General features: G+C 47.0%; 1 protein-coding gene across 1 annotated transcript; it reads right to left on the bottom strand.

The window, feature by feature from the left end:
• Positions 1 to 1,561: 1,561 nt before the first annotated feature.
• On the bottom strand, positions 1,562 to 19,436 carry LOC138440792 (prostaglandin E2 omega-hydroxylase CYP4F21). Its single transcript, XM_069590686.1, has 13 exons — positions 19,378 to 19,436; positions 18,778 to 19,005; positions 15,747 to 15,891; positions 12,919 to 12,972; positions 12,697 to 12,824; positions 10,801 to 10,922; positions 9,853 to 10,135; positions 8,871 to 8,937; positions 8,562 to 8,691; positions 3,877 to 4,010; positions 3,717 to 3,781; positions 3,447 to 3,529; positions 1,562 to 3,092 (listed from the first exon to the last, which is right to left on the bottom strand). Exons 2-13 carry the CDS (start codon positions 18,973 to 18,975, stop codon positions 2,915 to 2,917), a joined length of 1,587 nt encoding a protein of 528 aa, XP_069446787.1. The 5' UTR covers positions 18,976 to 19,005; positions 19,378 to 19,436; the 3' UTR covers positions 1,562 to 2,914.
• Between the last annotated feature and the right edge of the window lie 1,095 nt (positions 19,437 to 20,531).

Consider the following 20,531-nt stretch of genomic DNA (forward strand, 5'->3'; position numbering starts at 1 on the left):
GGCTGTCCAATGAAACCCAGCTCCCCTGTGATCTACCCAAAAAAATATATGTGAATGGGATAAATTTAAAATTTTAGCCAAAATAGGTAAAAAATATTGAAATTAAACTTTTGCACAGCGAAAGAAATCTACCAGCAAAATAAAAAGACAACCTACTGAATGGGGGAAAATATTCGCAAATGAAAAGTAGACAGCAATTAAACTCCTCATGTAAAACTAACTACTCATACATGAGAGAATGCAATTGGGTTAAAGTCATTATTTAGAAGAAAGAGTTCATGGATTTGATTAAATAAGAAAGAAATGTCTCACAGGATGGTGTATACAAAACACTCACTTAAAGTATAAAAATACAGAAAGTTTTAGAAAAGAGGGAACAGGGGAGTAACTGCTTATTAGGCACAGGATTTCCCTCCAGAGTGATGAAAACGTTCTGGAAGTAGATAGAGGTGACAGCTCTTCAAAATTGCAAACGTACAAAATGCCACAGAATTGTTTACTTTAAAATTGTTAACTTATGTGAATGTCACTTCATTTTTTATGGAAAAGATATAGCCAACAAATATTTAAAAAGTAACCTCAGGGTAGCAATCTCAATATTTACATCTGATAAAAATTAAAGGAAAATCATCTTATGTTACAAATAAAGTTACACATTTTTAAAGGGTCCAAACAGATTGCGAATAGATGCAAACCCAATATAGATAAATCAGTAAATGAAAATCCATAACTACATCAACACCAGTACTTGGAGCTTTTATCCCAATCCTCTTAAAATTGGACAAATCAAGAAAACAAGACTTAGACTAAAGAATAAATTATCTAAACACAACTTAAAAGTTTGAGCTAGTAAGTAGAGAAAGAAATGTATACCCAAGAGAAAAGCAACTCACTCTCCAGCACACATGGAACATTTACAAGAAATTAATCATGTATTTAGCCCCCAAACCATTTAATGAATCCCAAAGCCATCTATTGTCTATGTGTTTCATTGAATTGCACTAAAATTAAATCACACAAAAAAATAGCTTTAAAATGCACATGTCTGGAAACAGAGTCACCAAAACCACTTTTGGAATCATTAAAGGATTCCCCAGAGGTCTGGGGGTGAAAATTCAAGAATCTAGTTTGAACATAACAAGTCTGAGACAGCTATCAGACTTCCAAATAAAGATGATCATTGAAAGAAGGGCTATTTTTCCTATTGACCAGGCTTTTATTGGATGAATCAACATCCCACTTCTCTCTGTCCCAAAGAATGGTGGAAATGTTAGACATTCTACTATTACACTCTGTTAGTTACACATAAGTTTTTGTTTCACGAGGAAATAATTTAGATTTACTAACTTTCTGGGTGTACTTAGGGTTTGTTTTTATTTGGTTTCCTTTTTCTCATTTTTTTGTACTTGATATTGTTTCATTGAAATATTTATTTGTGTTTAGTAATATATGAACCTGATTAAAAAGAAATTGGAGTAGATGAATAGATAGATAACCCATGGTACATCCAGACAATGGAATATTATTCAGCACTAAAAAGAAATGAGCCATCAAGCCGTGAAAACACATAGAGGAAATTTAAATGCATATTACTAAATGCTAGAAGCTAACCTGAAAAGGTTACATATCATGTGATTTCAACTATTTGACATTCTGGAAAAGGCAAAACTATGGAGACAGTAAAAAGATTTCTGGTTGCCAGGAGTTGGGGGGAGGTATAGATGAAATCGGCCGACCACTGGGAGGGTTCGAAGGCAATGAAATATTCTGTGTGGTACTATAATAATGGATACATGCCATTATCTGTTTGCCAAAATCCATAGAATGGACACCAAAAGTGAACTCTAATGCAAACTATGGACTTTGGGTGATTAATGTTGTGTCAATGTAAGTTAATCATTTGTTACAAATGCACCACTCTGATGCATAATGCTGAAGGCTCTGAACATGGAAGACATGGGGCGGGGGCGGGGGCGGGGGCGGGGGGTGGGGTGGGAGTGGTGGTACATGAGTGGGGTGCTGACAGGGAGTCTGAAAACCACTTCCCAGCTATTTAATTTAGAAAGACTACCTGGGGAGCCTAGAATTTTAGCACGCATGTCTTTGTTTTATTTCTTCCGTGTTCACTGGAGTAACCACAGATTTGATGCACTCATATATATTGGATTCCTCCCAGACTCCAACATATATTGAAGAACACTCGCCACCTCTTAAGTCCACCATTAACCCTGGTCCCTCTTCTGCTCAGACACATCATGTGGCTTCCTATTGCCCATGTTTGGGTTTTGGGAAAATCAAGTCATCCGCATAGGGTCCTGTAGTCAGCCGTGCATATATCCATGTGTGCTCAGGGTGACCCCATGAACTGTAACCTGCCAGGTTCCTCTGTCCATGAAATTTTACAGTCCAGAATACTGGAGTGGGTTGCCATTTCCTTCTCCAGGGGATACCCCCGACCCAGGGATCCAACCCACATCTCTTGCATCTCCAGCATTGGCAGGTAGATTCTCTACCACAGTGCCAGTCTGGTAGTCAGCTGCTGCTGCTGCTGCTGCTAAGTCGCTTCAGTCGTGTCCGACTCTGTGCGATCCCATAGACTGTAGCCCACCAGGCTCCCGCGTCCCTGGGATTCAGCTAAAGCGGTAATATTGGGCGCATGGCAACTGGTCCCGCCTCCAATCAACCACGCCCACTCGCTGTTCCTTCAAAAGCGCCCAGAGCGCCCCCTGTTGGTTCTCGGTGAGACTCAGGCAAACGTGAACACGTGAACGGAACTGGGGTGAGGCCTTTGCAGACTCCCAGGAATAAAATGCTGTCGTCACGTTTGCATGAGTCTCACCGAGAGCCAGCAGGGGGAGCTCTGGGCCCTTTTGACGATAGAGAGTCCCAGGCAGGGTGGTAGTGGCTCATTTGGTCACTGAGGGCTAGCGCTCAGCGGCTCCACCTGCAGCCAAAGTCCACCCTCCGCGCGCAGAATCAGCTCCCGCTTCCTGCGTGGCTCCTCCTTGTCTGGCAGAAAACGGAAGCGCAGCAGGGTGAGAGCGAGGACCACCTTCATCTCAGTCATGGCAAACGTCTGTCCAATGCAGTTCCTGTGGAAGGAGTCGGGGCTCTGACTACACGGAACCCTCATCTCGGACCCACAGTGCCTGAAATCTGACTGGCAGAGATAGAGAAAGCTAACCATGCCTGGGATACCCCTCGTGGACTTGCATATCCCCTGAGCCTAGCCCAGACCTCAGTCTAGAATGCAGACCAGCAGACAAAGGAACCCTGCTCTCAGCATACTGCAGACCCCGCTTTGCGCCCACTACCACTCCCAGTGCCAGAACTCTGACCATCTTCAGTTTTGCCCCTTTCCTGCCCCCACAGTCACGCTTGGAATCTCAGCCCCAGAACCCCGCCCCCACTACTCCATCCTCACCTCAAATGCCCAATGCCCTCACCTGGGACCTGCTGAGAAGGGAATAAAAGCCAGAGGTGACCTCCCTTTGATGTTTTCTTGGTCAAAGCGGAAGGGGTCATAGACCTGGGGGCAAGACAAGACAGGGTTACTGGGTGGTATCTCCCAGGACGTCCACCCTTGGAGAGGCAGATATGTGTATAATGGGAAGGAGGTGATGTTTGATTTGCCAATCAGAATTCTGTAGTCGCCTTTGGGTCCCCCAAAGGGAATGGACAGGAATGATGGAAGTATGGCGTGGCAGAGGCCTCACCTCAGGGTCTGGCCACACAGATGGGTTGTGGTGGGTCCCGAAAATATCAATGATGCAGATAACACCTGTGGAAGAGGAGGGACCAATCAGAACTAGCTCCAACCTGCCTGATGGGCCCCTCTTCCTACCAGGAACCTCCTCCCCTAATCATTATGGTCACCTTTGGGGATGACCCGGCCATTTGGGAGAACAATGTCCTGGGTACAGCAGCGAGAGATGATCGTGACTGGGGGGTGCAACCGCAGACTCTCCTTGATGCACATGGTCAGGAAGGGCAACTGGGCCAGGTCGTCCCTAAGGAAACCCCATGACAATTATCTGGGGTGAAAAAAGAGAGACACCACCCCCAGCCCTCCTGGTGACCTATAAGATCCTCTCTGCCTAGAACAAAATCACAGACAGATCAAGTATCTCCAAACTCATGAAGTCATATACATAAATACATACAGCTTTTCCTTTGATCATCATACCTCAATAAAATGGTTTTTAAAAAGAAAGAAAGAAAAGCAATATCACAGAAGTACTAGACAAAATTTAGTCAGATATTTTTAGAAGCTTTTCTGAAATCAACAAAAAGTGAGTCAGAAATATTTACAAATTTGTATGAATGTGGAACATTCTTTATGGCAAGATTACAAAATCAAAAGGTAAATGAGCAAGAAACAGATTGAATGTTTATCTTATTTATTACAGGACTAGAGATACTAGCTAATGCAATTAAACAGGAGAAAAAAAGGAGGGTAATGTCATTTGAAATGTGGAGTAAATGCATCATTTTGGCAGACAGTGAAAGAGAATTCACTGGAAAAGTTTTTATAAGCACTGCAGATAAGATCCAGTAGAATTTAGAAAGTAGCATTGACATATATACACTTCAGTTCAGTTCAGTCGCTCAGTCGTGTCCGACTCTTTGCGACCCCATGAATCGCAGCACGCCAGGCCTCCCTGTCCATCACCATCTCCCGGAGTTCACTCAGACTCACGTCCATCAAGTCCATGATGCCATCCAGCCATCTCATCCTGGGCCGTCCCCTTCTCCTCCTGTCCCCAATCTCTCCCAGTATCAGAGTCTTTTCCAATGAGTCAACTCTTCTCATGAGGTGGCCAAAGTACTGGAGCTTCAGCTTTAGCATCATTCCTTCCAAAGAAATCCCAGGGTTGATCTCCTTCAGAATGGACTGGTTGGATCTCTTTGCAGTCCAAGGGACTCTCAAGAGTCTTCTCCAACACCACAGTTCAAAAGCATCAATTCTTCGGTGCTCGGCCTTCTTCACAGTCCAACTCTCACATCCATACATGACCACAGGAAAAATCATAGCCTTGACTAGACGGACCTTAGTCGGCAAAGTAATGTCTCTGCTTTTGAGTATACTATCTAGGTTGGTCATAACTTTCCTTCCAAGGAGTAAGCGTTTTTTAATTTCATGGCTGCAGTCACCATCTGCAGGGATTTTGGAGCCCCCAAAAAAAAGTCTGACACTGTTTCTACTGTTTCCCCATCTATTTCCCATGAAGTGATGGGACCAGATGCCATGATCTTCATTTTCTGAATGTTAAGCTTTAAGCCAATTTTTTCACTCTCCTCTTTCACTTTCATCAAGAGGCTTTTTAGCTCCTCTTCACTTTCTGCCATAAGGGTGGTGTCATCTGCATATCTGAGGTGATTGATATTTCCCCCAGCAGTCTTGATTCCAGCTTGTGTTTTTTCCAGTCCAGCGTTTCTCATGATGTACTCTGCATAGAAGTTAAATAAGCAGGGTGACAATATACAGCCTTGACGTACTCCTTTTCCTATTTGGAACCAGTCTGTTGATCCATGTCCAGTTCTAACTGTTGCTTCCTGACCTGCATACAGATTTCTCAAGAGGCAGGTCAGGTGGTCCCACAGAGTAGCTAGAGGGAATCTACTATATAACATGAGGAGCCCAGCCTAGCACTCTGTGATGACCTAGAGTGGTGGGATAAGGAGCTGATAGGAAGCAGGCTCAAGAGGGAGGGTGTGTGCATGTATGTGTGTGTGTGTGTGTGTGTGTGTGTGTGTGTGTCTCTGTAGTTATGACCAGTTCGTGTTGCTGTATGGCAGAAACCAACACAACATTGTAAAGCAATTATCCTCCAATTAAAAATAATTAAATACAGTTACCCTCTGAGCCACCAGGGAAGCCAAAGCAAAGAACTAAAGAGCCTCTTGATGAAAGTGAAAGAGGAAAGTGAAAAAGTTGGCTTAAAACTCAATATTCAGAAAACTAAGGTATTTGGTCCCACCACTTCATGGCAAATAGATAGGGCAACCAGTGAGACTTTATTTTCTTGAGCTCCAAAATCACTGCAGATGGTGACTGCAGCCATGAAATTAACAGAATCTTACTCCTTGAAAGAAAAACTATGACCAATCTAGACACTATATTAAAAAGCAGAGACATTACTTTGCCAAAAAGGTCCATCTAGTCAAAGCTGTTTTTTCCAGTAGTTATGTATGGATGTGAGAGTTGGACCACAAAGAAGGCTGAGCACCGAAGAATTGATGCTTTTGAACTGTGGTGTTGGAGAAGACTCTTGAGAGTCCCTTGGACTGCAGGGAGATCCAACCAGTCCATCCTAAAAGAAATCAGTCCTGAATATTCATTGGAAGGACTGATGCTAAAGCTGAAACTCCAATACTTTGGCCACCTGATGCGAAGAACTGACTTATTTGAAAAGACCCTGATGCTGGGAAAGATTGAAGGCAGGAGGAAAAGGGGATGACAGAGGACGAGATGTTTGGATGGCATCACTGACTCAATGGACATGAGTTTCAGTAAACTCCAGGAGTTGGTGATAGACATGGAAGCCTGGTGTGCTGCAGTCCATGGGGTCACAAAGAGTCGGATATGACTGAGTGACTGAACTGAACTGAACTGAAATACAATTAACTAGCTCAAAATTGGAAAACTACAAAACACCAAATCTATGGACCAATAGCACTCCTCTCCCTTTCTTATAGTTTGTCTAGTGATTATGTATCCTTCCAAAGGTATTTTGCACATTAAAAAATTATATACTAGCATACTGAATACCATACACACTGCTCTTTATCTATTTCATGAAATAGTATATCAATCTTTTCTTGTATGTCTCTTAGGATTAGTCTCAAAAATAGAGTCTTCCCTACTCTGGAGCTATAACCTCCCATGGTTTCTTCTAGAGCCTTTAAGACGTCATCATTTTTTAAATCTTTTGATTCATGTGGATGTTACTTTCTTATAAGACATGAGAAGCAGGATGAATTAACTTTTTTACACATAGCTTCCCAGTTGTTCCTGAGATTTTAGGAAACAATCTTTATTTTTCTTATGGATATGAGACTCAATATTTAGCATTTCCTATGTTCACTGGGCAAGAGATTTATATTCATAAATTATCAGTTTTTCTATTAGAAATAACAGTTTGAAAAATAATAAAAGAAAAATGATGGTGATGATATAAAATACCTGAATTAAACTTACCAAGAAATGTGAATGCATATTTTTCAATTAAACTTCTAATATTTCTCAATCCAGATAGAATATATGGTTTACCATAGCAACAAGAGTATCTAAGGTTAAGTTAACAACATGTGAATACAATCTTTTTGCTAAAATTTTAGACTCGATTAAAAGCCTAAAGATTCCCTGAATATCCAAAAATGGATATCCACTTCACACTCTGGGATACTGTGTATTAATATTATGAAGTAATCTCTTTCCACAGGTCAATTATATATTCAAGTCAAATTCCTCCCTCCCTCCTTCCTTTCTCTCACTCTCCCTCTTTCTCATCCCTTCCCCCAAGTTCTTCATTTTCTCCCAGCTGTCTTCTTGACCTAAATGTACCTCAAATGCACCCAAAAATCTACTGATTATATCTCAGAGTCTCTGCCGAGGCACTTCTTTCCACCCTCAACTTGGCCCCTCTTGTTCCAAATCCCAGCCCTCCCCATGTACACTGAGAGTGTCCTGACCTGGGACTATTTCTACAGCAGGTTAGGAGCTCCTTAAAAGCAAAGACCGGGTCTGGTCCTTCCTGAGTCTCCAGCATATGGAATGGGGCTGGGAAGAATTGGAGATGGCATAGAATTGGGGACAGAGAGGCAGTATGGCAGTGTTTCCTAAGTAGGGATTAGATGGATGAAGCTGCAGATGTTCCAAGAAAGGAGTTGGATGTCTTTAATATGCAGGTGATTCTAGTGAACCCTAGACTCAACAATATGAGGAATTAAGGGGCAGGAGATTAGCAAATACTCAGGACGTGAAGATGTTTGAAAACATGTAATTTCAGAAAAAACAGTCAGGGAGTGGAGGCGAAGTTCACTTACTGAATTTATGCTAAGTGGCATCATCTGTCCTCACATATTGTTGTTAATTATTTCAGAAATCCAGGTTTCTCTGCCAAAAGCCAGCAAATTTTGTCCTCCTATCCATGCTGAGTGGGCTTCCCAGGTGGCACTAGTGGTAAAGAACCTGCCTGCCAGTGCAGGAGACGTAAGAGATGCAGATTCATTCCCTGGGTTAGGAAGATCCCCTGAAGGAGAGCATGGCAATCCACGCCAGTATTCTCGCCTGGAGAATCCTATGGACAGAGGAGCCTGGCGGGGCTATAGTCCATATGGTCACACAGAGTCAGACACAACTGAAGCAACTTAGCATGTGCACGTGCACACACACACACACACACACACACACACGCTGGGTATGAGATCCTGCCTCTGTGTTCTGTTCCTATTTCCACTAAGTGACAGAATGCACACAAAAAATTTCTCTCTTCCCCAGCCAGGGAGCAGAGGCAATGAAAAGGGCTCAGAAAAAGGCCATGAAGACTTGCACTCACCATTCAATCTCTTTAGACTCACGGTCCCTCAGGAGCTCTTGCACCTCCTGCCGGCAGCGCTCCTGATATTCTGGGTGCTTTGCAAGGTTGTACAGAATCCAGGAGAGGCCACTGGCTGTAGTATCATGGCCTGGGGGCATCCAGAAAGACTTGTGTCTCTGGACTGCTTCAGCACCACAGGGTGGACAACACCCCCATGGTAAAGCCCATGAGGAGGATGGAGAGGGATGGGGTGGTCCAGGGTCTACTGGGCTAGTTCCTGGGTTTAGAGACACCCTATCCCTACATTTTCTCACACTGGTGCCTCACCCTCAAACATAAAGGTGTCAGCTTCAGCCCGGATGTCTTCATCTGACAATCTCTTCCCATCTTCGTCCTGGAGAGAAAGCAAGATCCCTAGAATTGCTCTAGCTCAGAGGGTTTCTGAGGCTAAACTGAGACAATCTCTGAAGCCCCATTATCCATCCAGAGACCCAAGCCCACCCTGAGATTTTAAACCACCTGTGCACTCTGTCACCAGAGGCCCCACCCCAGAAACCTCCTCCTTGACCTCTTTGTCTCCTATGTTGTCCCTGGTGAAAAAATAATCAGTCACCCATAATTATTTTTATATTTCAAAATAATGAGGGATTCCTGAAAAAAAAAAAAAGTTCCTGGCAACCTGGGTTACAACCTGGGTTATAAAAATATAAAAACTTTAGACTTTGCCTTCTTACCAAAAATAATTTGTTTAAGCTCCAGAATACTCTCTCTCCCTGTGTGTCTCTCTCTCCCTCTCCCCATAGGGAGAAAGGGGGAAATGTATCAGCTGTCTTGTATAAGTTCCAAATTTAAAAATCTGGAGGTATGTACTTTTACTGTGATGCAAGTATGATTGCCATGTACAGGTAATAGCACACTTGAGCCATCAAAGGAATTTAGGAACGGGGTAGCAGAGCTACAGTTCTACTCTGGTTACTGTTTTTGCCATGAGTAATGAATGGGCTGCTCTGATCCAGGATTCTGTATGTATACCGTACATACACCTATATATGTACACAGTCTATCTCTGTGGTAGACGGACTTACTAGTTTCCCATTTGAGTGAAATCTCAGGCCCCTCATAGTTTCAGACTTAGTAGTCCCCCACAGGCAATATTCCACATGGTCATCTCTAAAACTTATCCCTGACCCATCCCTCCGTTCCACAAGCCCCTTCCATGGCTTCCCAGGATCCTCTACATCCCATTCAAATTCTTTGATCAGATCAAAGTCCATTCTACCTCTTGAACTCAGGTCCCAGAGGAACGCACCTTGGTCAGCAGAAGCACATCAATGAAGTCCAAAGTCTTGGTCTTCGCCTTGGCCTTAAGGAAGTCATCAACATTCTCGGGGAGAGTGCGGCGCCGCTCCTGGATGACGGCATCGGTGAAGTCGTGCACCAGGCGGCAAGCCCTGCGGAAGCGCCACCCATCCAGGGTGAGGAAGTATAGGAAGTCCGCGTGCAGGAAGATCTGCCTGTTCCGCTTTGCCACAAGCTCACTGATCTCCAAGATGGCGGTGATATATTTACTGGGCTTCCTACAGGAAGAGAGCCTGAAGGGAGGAAACAACTTAAAACACCTGAAGCCCAGAAACCAGGGGCTACCTCCCTTCAGGAATTGAGGCTCCAAGAACAAATGGCTCACAGATACAGTGTGGGGATGAGCCAGAAGATGTGACTCTTAAGACTCGTCTCAACCCACATCCCATCTCCATGAGCTGACTCCATGCCCCAGGCACCTGGAGCACAGCTTAGATATCATGTTTCTCTCCTGTCTCTCTCACTGCTCCAGTCTCCTTTCCAGAACCGTCCACCCAGCTCATACCTTATCCTCTCCCAGCTAGTCAGTGGCCCAGCCCCTTCCCTAGTCTTCTTACATCCAATGTCTATATGACAGTTGGATTCTTTTGAGTCAGATTCGCTTTGCCTGGCTTCAGAATGTCCTTAAGATATTACCTGCCCACTTCTTCAACCTTATTTCCAACGTCTCTCCTCACTATTGCACATACTTTTCTCATTCTAGCCTTCTGCTCTTTATCAAACAGGTCTACCGACCTGAAAGGATAGCTCCTTCTCTTTCCATTTCCTGTCCTGGGTTGTCCTGCTGTGGGCCACCTCCTTCAGGAAGGCCCTCCTTATTGCTCTGGTCAGTCCTCCCTCCTCCGTCTACTACCTTGGGTCTATGACTCATGTTCCCAGGCTCTTAGCTGAGACTCACTCCTGGCAATTGCTATCAAAACTGAAGACACATTTCTGCAGACTGTCCAGGGTCAGGAGGCTGAGGTGTTCAAACATGTCCAGACGGGTGTGGCCTTGGGTGATCAGGCGCTCCCACTTGGTCTGGACAGAGAAGAGGACAGTGTTAGGGCCCATTCCCAACCACCTGAGTGGACTCCCCCAGACCCTGCCTCTTGGCCCCAGGAAACCATCTCCAGAGAGTATCAGGCATGAGTAGGAGTGGAAGCTGTTACTGCTAGGACATGAAGTTCTCATGACTGGGAGTCAGGAGACCTGGTTTTAAATCTTAGCTCACCCTCCTGCTCTCTGTATCCTTGGTCAACTTACTGCATAAAGTTAAGTGCTAAGCAAATTTTAGCTTTCATCACCTTCACTGATGGAAACTGATGAATAAACTGTCCCTATGTTTAGAGAGGTAGTTCTCCATGGGCCCTGAATACTTTTGCGTAATCTTGCTGGGTATGCCAAAAAATTGGTAGTCCATGATGTTCTTTACCTGGACTATTTCTCAGAGCTGTGTTTGCAGCAAACAACCTTTAAGAGTGAGATAAAGTCTCCTCCTGGGAAAATATCAGGTGTGCTTCTAGTTCTAAAAGTCACAGACACCCTAAATCTAGTATTCTTCCACCCTATAATAAAACATACTATTTGAGTAGGTATCAGTCAAAGTCCACATTTGCCATCCACATGGGATTTGTTGACTTGGAGGAAGAATGCAAACCAGCAAGAAGAAGGTGCCATTTGCTATGCCAAGAGTAAAAAACTATCCTTTGTCAGTGACCCAGGACTCTCATGTCTTCTGACAGAATCCACAAACCAGTAACAAGCTCCCTTGTCAGCTTGCAAGTATGGAAAAGACACAGCCAAGTCACAAACTCCTGACCTTCCCCGTGTATATATATCCAAACCCTTTGCAATGTGCTTTTTCAGTAACTTCTATCAGTAGGTGGAGCCTGCTTTGATTCTGAGCTGGCCTTGAATCTACTTTCGCCAGTGTGTGCTATGCTTAGTTGGTCAGTCCTGTCCAGCTCTTAGAGAACTCATGGATCACAGCCCGCTAGATTCCTCTATCCATGGGATTCTCCCAGCAAGAATACTGGAATGGATTTCCATTCCCTCCTCCAGGGGATGTCCCCAACGCAGGGATCAAACCCATTGCTGGCAAATTCTTTACCACTGAACCACCAGGGAAAGCTCTGCTTTACCCAATAGACTCTGGTGGAAATGATGAGTAGATGGTCCTAAACCAAGCTTCCAAGCAGCATTGCAGCTTCCTGTCAGGCTGTTGTAACCCTGCTTCTGCCATGTGAACAAACCTGAGATGAATTCTAAAGGGAGAGAATCACATGAAAGGAAGTCCTTTGCCTGGAGTAAGGCCATTTGAGATCAGCCTGCAACCAGCCAAGCCCAAAATATGTGAGAATGACCCTAGATCAGCAAAACTCCCTATCTGATCACAGATACACTAGTGGCCCAATCTACATCCATAAGAACCAGCCAGCTGACTTACAGACTTCTCAATACCAAGCACTTACTGTTTTTAAGTGACTTGTTACTCTAGAATAACTACTACAAAATATTCATCATTTTTACCAAACATGTCTCAAGATTCCAAGGCCTCTTTGAGGAAAATGTAGAAAGTAACACCTTCTGAACCTCTCTTATGTGCCAGAGACATGATTCCATTAGGTCATCTTGGCCACCCTACAAAGCAGGGATCACGTAATCCTTATTATTCAACTGTGGAAACCATGGTTCAGAAAGGAAGAGCCCATGGCCTTAAAGCCACCCACAAGAGCCAGGTTCCAGACAAGGTGTCTCTGAGTCCCCATTATCCCCAGTACTCCAGATGGGACCCTGGGTTCAAGAGACTCACATGCATGATGTCTGTGCTCTTGGTGAAAATCTTCATATAGGGCTTCAGGATGTTGAAGTGGAAGGCGGGTGTCAGTAAGTGACGATGCCTGCTCCACTTGTCACCAGCACTCAGCAGGAGCCCATCCCCTAGCAGAGATAGCCACGGGGAGTGGGCAAAAGGCAGAACTTTCCTCTGGGTCCCCAGGGTTGTCCCCAATCCCCTTCACTCACAGTTACTCACCCAGCCAGGGCTTCAAAAATTTGTAGAAATCCATGTTCTTGGGTGCAACAGCAGCTGACATGAAGGAGGACCATCAGGGGCCAGGGAGAGGGGGAAAGGAGGAAATTTTGTGTGGAATAGAGGATCCCAGCCAGGAATCTGCATTCCTGCTCTGAGCCCTGCATAGCAGGAATGGGGCCAAGAGAACTGGAAGCCATAAGCCAGGTGGAGAGGTGACAGGCGGGGGGTGGGGGGACCAGACCAGGCTGCAGGGCAGAGGAGAGCAAAGGCAGAGCCCATAGACACAACTCTTAGGTGCTCAGTAACACTCTAACAAGATACAACATGCCCCAACATTCCCTGACATGGCTCCTACATGGTCCAACATGTTATGAAGACACAGGCATAGCCCAGCACTCTACAAAACATCTTTATGGGGACCTAGAACACCACGTCTGCCCCTGCACTCTGACCTCTCCTGAGATGTGTGACATGGCCCCATGTGTTAACATGTCCTGACATGGCCCCAACATGGATGACACAGCCTGATATGACACATGGACCTGAAGACAGTCTAACTTGGCCTGAATTTGCCCAGCATGAGTCTCACACAGGGCTTACATACACTGATGTCACAGACCTGAACCAGGTGTGTCCCCGGTTGGGCCCCAGACATGACTCAGACATACCCTAAGACAGGCATCAAACAAGATCACATAAGGTCACTAGCATGTCTGAAAATGACCCTGAGTCTCAGACCTCAAACAAACCTGAAACGTGACCCAGATGTGACAAGCAGGAGAACCAGATAATCACTAACAGCATCTCAGGCAAGAAAAAGACAAACCCCAAAATGCCTCAGATGTCCTTGGCCACAGCTAAAGCAACTCCAGATGTGACTGAGACCATGTCTATTTGAGCCCAGGTCTAATCATATACCACGCGTCACCAGGTAAAACATGTACCAGCTGTAATCAGAAACCAGGTGGAAACATAAAGCTGACCAGACATAGCCTACGGCAGACAGGACACAGATACGCCCTAGGTGTGAGTAGACGTGACGAGAAGTAGGCAGGTGAGAGTCCAGGTAAGAAAGAGGCAGCGGCATCTCTACCACAGCCCCCTGTGTCTGCACCCAACACGGAGGATGTGGCAGCAGGCAAGCCATGGCCAAGAGTACGTCTACCTGGAGCGGTGGAGTGGAAGATGCAGGTGACCACATGCCAGCCTCCCGCGCCCCACAAGCAGCACACATCCCCATAGGTGCTGGCCAGGCCCTGTGTGTACAGGAGACCTTCCTCCCAGCTCTGGATCTGGAGAGGAACAGAAAGGACCCAATTCACACTCTTCTCGGCAGCAAGAGGCAAGGATTTGCAGGGCAGAGATCCACACCTGAGCCCATGAGTCACCTCCGGCAGCTGCTTGTCTGTCCTGAGTTTTCCCCTGGGTTCCCTCCCCACACTGGGCATATACAATCTTTGGGGTCCCTCTGGTACAGGGATAGAGAGGTTCTTTCCCTGTTTGGATCCCAAACACCATGTTCACCTGACTTCTCTTTCATCCCCATATTGCAGATGAGGAAACTGAGGCTCTCAGTGATGGAGTCCCTTGCACACATTCTCCCGGACAGTAAGCCTGAGACACCAGCCCAAGACTCTTTAATCCATGGCCTGAATTCTTAATTATCCAACTGCTCTGAGCCCCAAAACAATGGCTCAGTGGACCCTATGATGCCAAGACTGGATGCTCAGAATCTTAGGTTTGTAGGAATTGGTCCTATGACCCAAACCAGACAAATTAAAAGGAATCCTCAACTTTTCCTAGAACTGTTGTAAATAAACTCCCTTTCTCATGGAGTTTGAGCGTCTGAGATTCAGTTTTACCAGGATGAGAGTAAAGCCATCACAGATGAACACTAAATGATGAAAACAGATTTCTGATAACATTGTTTAAGACCTGGATCCAGCTGCTCAGTTGATTTCCTTTCTTTGCTTAGACCATACAGGGTGGCACTTCCACCACTAACAGCTGAAAGAGACTTCAGCAACCAGAGGGAGCCAGGACACTTCCCAGAGTCACTCAGCATTCTGGTGTCTGAACCCAGATCTCCATCAGAAGCTGCCCGTTCCCCTGATCTGTCTCAGATGGGAGGGGCAGAGGGCAAGGGAAGGGAGACAGGGTGGGGTGGAGTCTCCTTAGGGAGATTCCTGGGGACTGGAGAAGGAGAGCACTGAACCAGAGTGGCTGAGCCACAGGATAGGATAAATGCGATGGGCCCACCAGAGAGGTAGATGTCACAGGAAGAGCAGCCCCCAATCCTGCACCAGCCAGAAGCCTTCATTGCTCTGGATCTGCAGATGAGTGAGACTAAGGGCTGGCCTGGCAGGGGGGCCTGGGATACTATGGATGCCCACTGAGTCACTCTACCCTCTGCTTTGGAATATTTTCTTCTCATTGCTCCAGACCTAGTTCCAGCACCTCTTCTTCCAGGAAGCCTTCCAGAACACCCCAGCAGAGAATTTTGTTTCTTCTCCGGATTGCCACATCTTCTGTTGGCCAGTTCCTGACCAACCGTACCAGGTCAAGGATCTCTCTGTCCAGATATGAGACCTTGAGATTGGGGATAAACTTCAGAAGGGTACAAGGTTGGAGGCCAAACAGCCATGGGAAGAAACAGGAGTCAGTGAGATGGAGCTTGATAAATGCATGAAGCAAAGAGGAAGTGGCTGAGAGAGAAGAGAGGAAGAGGGAGCAGGGTCCTGTAGGGGCCACATAAAAAGTTGGCAGGGAGGGGCTAAAATCCATCAAATATGTCATGACACCCACCACCACAAGCTCTGCATGGGTACCTGAGGCATTGGCGATGCTCCGGAGCATGTCAGGGTGGCAGAAAACGATCATGGGAGTGATGGGGCCAAACCAGATCAGATATCCATGGGAGTAGTTAGCTGCCAGCTGGGTTGATTTTCTCAAGCCCTGCTCTGTCGGGGGGACCTGAAAGCATGTAAGGACATCATTGCTGAGAAGAAACCGCTGCAGTGGACAGGGTGTCAGATCCCGCCCAGATGGAGGGAATCTCTGCTTCCCCCTGCTCCTTCCCTCGTGTGAAGGAGTGGTCCTGAAGCACCTCCAAGTCCCAAGGAGATACCCCAGAGTGCAGGGAGAAGACTGGCTCTTTGCCCACAGGTAGGGTGACTTTATCTTGAGAAGCCAAACTTTTTCTTGTCCTGGGAATGGTCTCAGCGCCAGGGGTGGCCACAGAAAGAGATCCCCACTGGCGAGGTTTGTAGGTAGCAAGGTGGCCTCAGTGCTTGTCCCTGGGTTTTGGTCCCACATCCTCTCCTATTCTGGCTGGTCCATACAGCCTGCAGTTCCTTGCAGTAAATCATCTGCACACCTGGGGCCTTCCATCCCTGGCCGATCCCAAAGGACAGATGTGAATTTTGTCCCTCACTCATGACAGCAGCTCTGACCCATGAATCCCCCTCCCCCAACTGGCTCCATGCAGAGTACATCCTGCCTATTTCTCTGCAACCTAAGGACATGACTTTCAATTATGCCATCTATAAATGAAGAAGCTGACACCTTTTGCACCCAAAAGAAAAGAAGGGTGGGTTGCCTGCTGGTAAAGTATCCTCTCCCTCAGGACGCCTCATTCAAACCTGACAAATACCCCCAGGGGCTCTTGGCAGGTGAACATAAGTCACATTCACCTTTGTGACCTGCTCCTGAGAGGGAAACAGGCAGGAAGGCCAGGGGTCTCCAAATGGAGGACATAGGCTCAAGTGTCAGACATTTTTTATCTCTCTTAAGCGGCAGGAGGAAACAAACTAGTGATATATATATATATATATATATTTTTTCTTCTCTATACAAATTTTAAAAGGTTTCTCTTAAAATACTGTGTTGCCATAATGACACCTGGTTCCACCTGAAGTTAACTATTCTCAAACCTCGAGTTAACCAATGCATTTTTTATGGAAATGTTTGTCTTAAGCTATGTTAATGTACTATGCATTTACCCCAAACTGTGTCTTCAACTCAGTTCTACCTAATGGCTCAGAAGTGACTTGACAAACCAGTATGTTATACACAGATATTGTTCCCCTAATCTATGTAAACAAAACTATTTGTATGGTAATCTGCCCTTCTACAAGATTCAGGTCAGTCGTTTTATGGCCCAGGATGAATTGTCTGGTGCCAGAGATTATCCCAAACTACATCTTATGGGTGAGGGGCCTGGTGCCATTCTGAGTTTTAAGACATTCCTTTCTTTCATTAACAGACTGCTAGTGACTATGTAACATCCAGCTGAAGACTAGCAGGGGGGTACTCTTTCTGCCCCCTTCTGATGCCTATGTCAGAAGTTTTCTCTATCTCCTTTATACTTTAATAAAACTTTATTACACAAAAGCTCTGAGCAATCAACCCTCTTCTGTGGCCCTGGACTGAATTCTTCTCCTCCGGAGGCCAAGAATCCCGGCGTCTTTTCGTAGTTCAGCAACAACCTTTCACTCCTTTCTCCTCAAGTACCAAATTGAGGATGCAAAGCACTTGGTGAGACTGGTCCAGAGAGGGAGAGTGACTCAGCTGAGGTCACACAGCATGAGGGACCACAGGAAGGAAAAATGACCAAGACCATACTCCATGACCAAGCCCTTAGAGGGGAGGGAAGAAATGCAGAAACTTCGTAACGTTCCTGCTGCCTCCAAGACTCACTGTGCCTCGTGAGCTAGGTCACTTCAGTCGTGTCCGACTTGGCGACCCCATGGACTGCAGCCCGGCTCCTCTGCCCATGGGGTTCTCCAGGCAAGAATACTGAAGTGGGTTTCTGTGCCCTCCACTAGGGCATCTTCCCAACCCAGGGATCAAACCCCCCTTTCTTCCATCTAATCTGCATTGGCAGACAGGGTTCTTGACCGCTAGCACCACGTGGGAAGACTCGCTGAGATGCTTTCAAGACCCAGAATCTCAGGAAATCTTCACATGAAGATTTGTAATGCCCCTGCCTCCTGAACTTTGCCACAATAAACAGTACAATTTCAGTAAATCCTCCACCAAGTGGTAGCTCTTGTCCAAGACAGGAAAGAAAAGATGGACATCTCTCTCAGCTAGGCTGTTAGATGGGAGGAGCTGGATACCCATCCCTTTGACCCTGACAGAGGGAAGTGATGGCATGCTCGTCACTTAGGTCATCACACCTTTATTTTGCATCCTAATATTAGCCAGCCATGGACTGTAGTCTGCTTCCCAGAACCATCATCAAACTGCGAGGTGCTTATTAAGCAATTTGACAGTTGAGCTGTTTAGTTAATCAGGAGCAGGGCCAAGCCAGAGTCAAGGTCTGAGGCACAAAGTGGGGAGGCGTGGAGGAGGGAGAGGTCTAAGAAGGCTTCTTAGAATGGGTGGTGATTGGCCAACTTTATCCAGGTTGGGCTGTGAGCACCTTGGGACATCTTGGTAGAGGGAGGGGAGTTAGAAAAGAGGAGGGATCCTGGAAGGAGGAGGCATGGGGATGGGGAAGCTGTAGCCCAGAGTGGAAAGTCACAAGGAGAAGGACCACATGCAGAGCAGACCCACGGCAGCACCCTTGAGAGGACCTCAAGGCCACCATGGAGACTGGAGAGGCCAGGGTACCAGATTCTGTGCAGCCCGGCCTCAGAGGTGCACTAATGTGTGCAAGGCAGGCAGGAAATGGACCCCAAAGCAGGCTAGGGCTGGAAAGGCAGGATGTGGAGAAGGTCTTGATGGCAAAGCAGAGGAATGAGTAAAGGAGGGAAGAGGGGCCTCCCAGGCCTCCCTGGCTTGTCTGCTGTTCTAGACCCCAGCCCAAACCCTGAGCCCCATTCCTGATTTCCCAGGATCTCCCAGGAAACTCACCAGGTACAGGTGAGCGAAGAACCAGTTCAGTTTTGGGGGCTGCGGAAAACACTGGAGGAGGCGACAGTTGTTGTAGAGGGTGTAGGTCCAGGCCAGGACGCGGGCCAGGAGCCAGGAGGCCCCAACCAGCAGCAGCAGCAGCCACGGGGAGGCTGCCACCAGCCCGAATCCCAGCCGGGACAGGCTCAGCTCCAGCATCCTGTGGTCAGATGGGGTGGAGGGCGAGTCCTGAGGATGAAGGAAGAGACAGTGATGGTGAGCTGTGAGGCAGAGACGGAAAGAGGGAGAGGAGCAAGGGAGTGAAGGCAGGGTGAGCGCTAGGGGCAGGGTGAGAAGGGCTCAGAGACAGACAGACACAAGCTGGGAGAGGGAATGGAGACCAGAGAAATTCAAAGGAAGAGGAAATGATAGAGACAAAGAGACAGACACACACGGACAGTGTGTGTGTGTGTGTGTGTGTGTGTGTATGTGTGTGTGTTAGTTACCCACTGGTATCCACTCCTCTCCCAAGCCAGCTCATTCCCTAGAGCCACCATGCCATGGGCAGCGGCCTTCCCCACACCAGGTCAAAACCCCGAGCCCCGACCCTCAGCCTGGTACCTTCTTTCTAGAGCGGGTTGTCTCTCACACAACTTCCTCTCCCCTTTTTGTGCAAAGCCTTTACCCAGCCCCTCCCCTAGAAAATACTGCCAGGCTCCAGACTAAGCCAGCCGATTCACCCAGCGTGCTTACTTCCTCCCCACCTGGACGCCGCCCAAACATGAAGTGAGGCCTGGGAACCAGTTCAGTGTAACAGACACTGGATCCTCAGGACAGACAGAAGGTCAGCCTTGTCCCAGGTCATCTCCAGGGCTCCCTTCCCGAGGTGGACCAGGGAGACATCATGGACCATTTCTCGGCAGAGACCCTGGAAACTCAGAGCCCCGAGGCCCCTGGCCTCCAGGGCACAAGCCTGGCAGCGGTTCAACTCCCACCTCCACACAGCCCAAGGCCTGTGTTGAAGCACAGCTTCCAGGAACAGGAGCAAAGAAACCAGTCTGCGTGGAAATTACCATTATCTGAGTCTGGGAGGTGGTGATGGACAGGGAGGCCTGGCATCCTGCAGTCCATGAGGTCACAAAGAGTCGGGCACGACTGAGCGGCTGAACTGGACTGAGTCCAGGGATGAAGGAGCCAATTGGAAGAGGGCACATGGAGGCGTGAGGGGCCAGGCTGGGGTGGGCTGAGAGAGAACGGGGTCCACACAAGGGGGTGGGGGGACAGAACTGGGAGTGGAGGTCTGCCCCGCCCTTGCTCTGACTGTGGGCTGTGCAGACCATCCTCAGTGGGATGTTGAATGAGACCTTGAGATGGGGGGGCCAAAGAGGATCTCACAGGAAAATGGGAAAAATCTTGAGTCCTCAAAAAAGATGGAATGAAAGCAAAGTGATGGCTACTAGTGCTTGTGTTAGTGTGTGCCAGTAGTCCACCTAGAGCAAGCCTACTCGGTGTAGACAAAACTGTATTTGAAGAGTGCCTTCTACGTGCTGGTACCTGAAGAAGCAGCCTACAGTGTGTCGGAAACTCTGCATAAAGCGTGCCTGCTACGTTCCAGGTGGGCTACAGAAAGTGCATTTAGTGCGTGCCAAGGACTCTGCATAAATCCTGCCTACTGTATGCCAGGGGTTGTACATAAAGCACACCTACTATGTGCTGGGGACTCTCCACAAGTCATGCCTATGACATGCCAGGGTCTCTACATAAGGCACACCTAC

This window comes from Ovis canadensis, chromosome 5, assembly GCF_042477335.2.
Source record: "Ovis canadensis isolate MfBH-ARS-UI-01 breed Bighorn chromosome 5, ARS-UI_OviCan_v2, whole genome shotgun sequence".
In the NCBI taxonomy this organism is placed as follows: domain Eukaryota; kingdom Metazoa; phylum Chordata; class Mammalia; order Artiodactyla; family Bovidae; genus Ovis; species Ovis canadensis.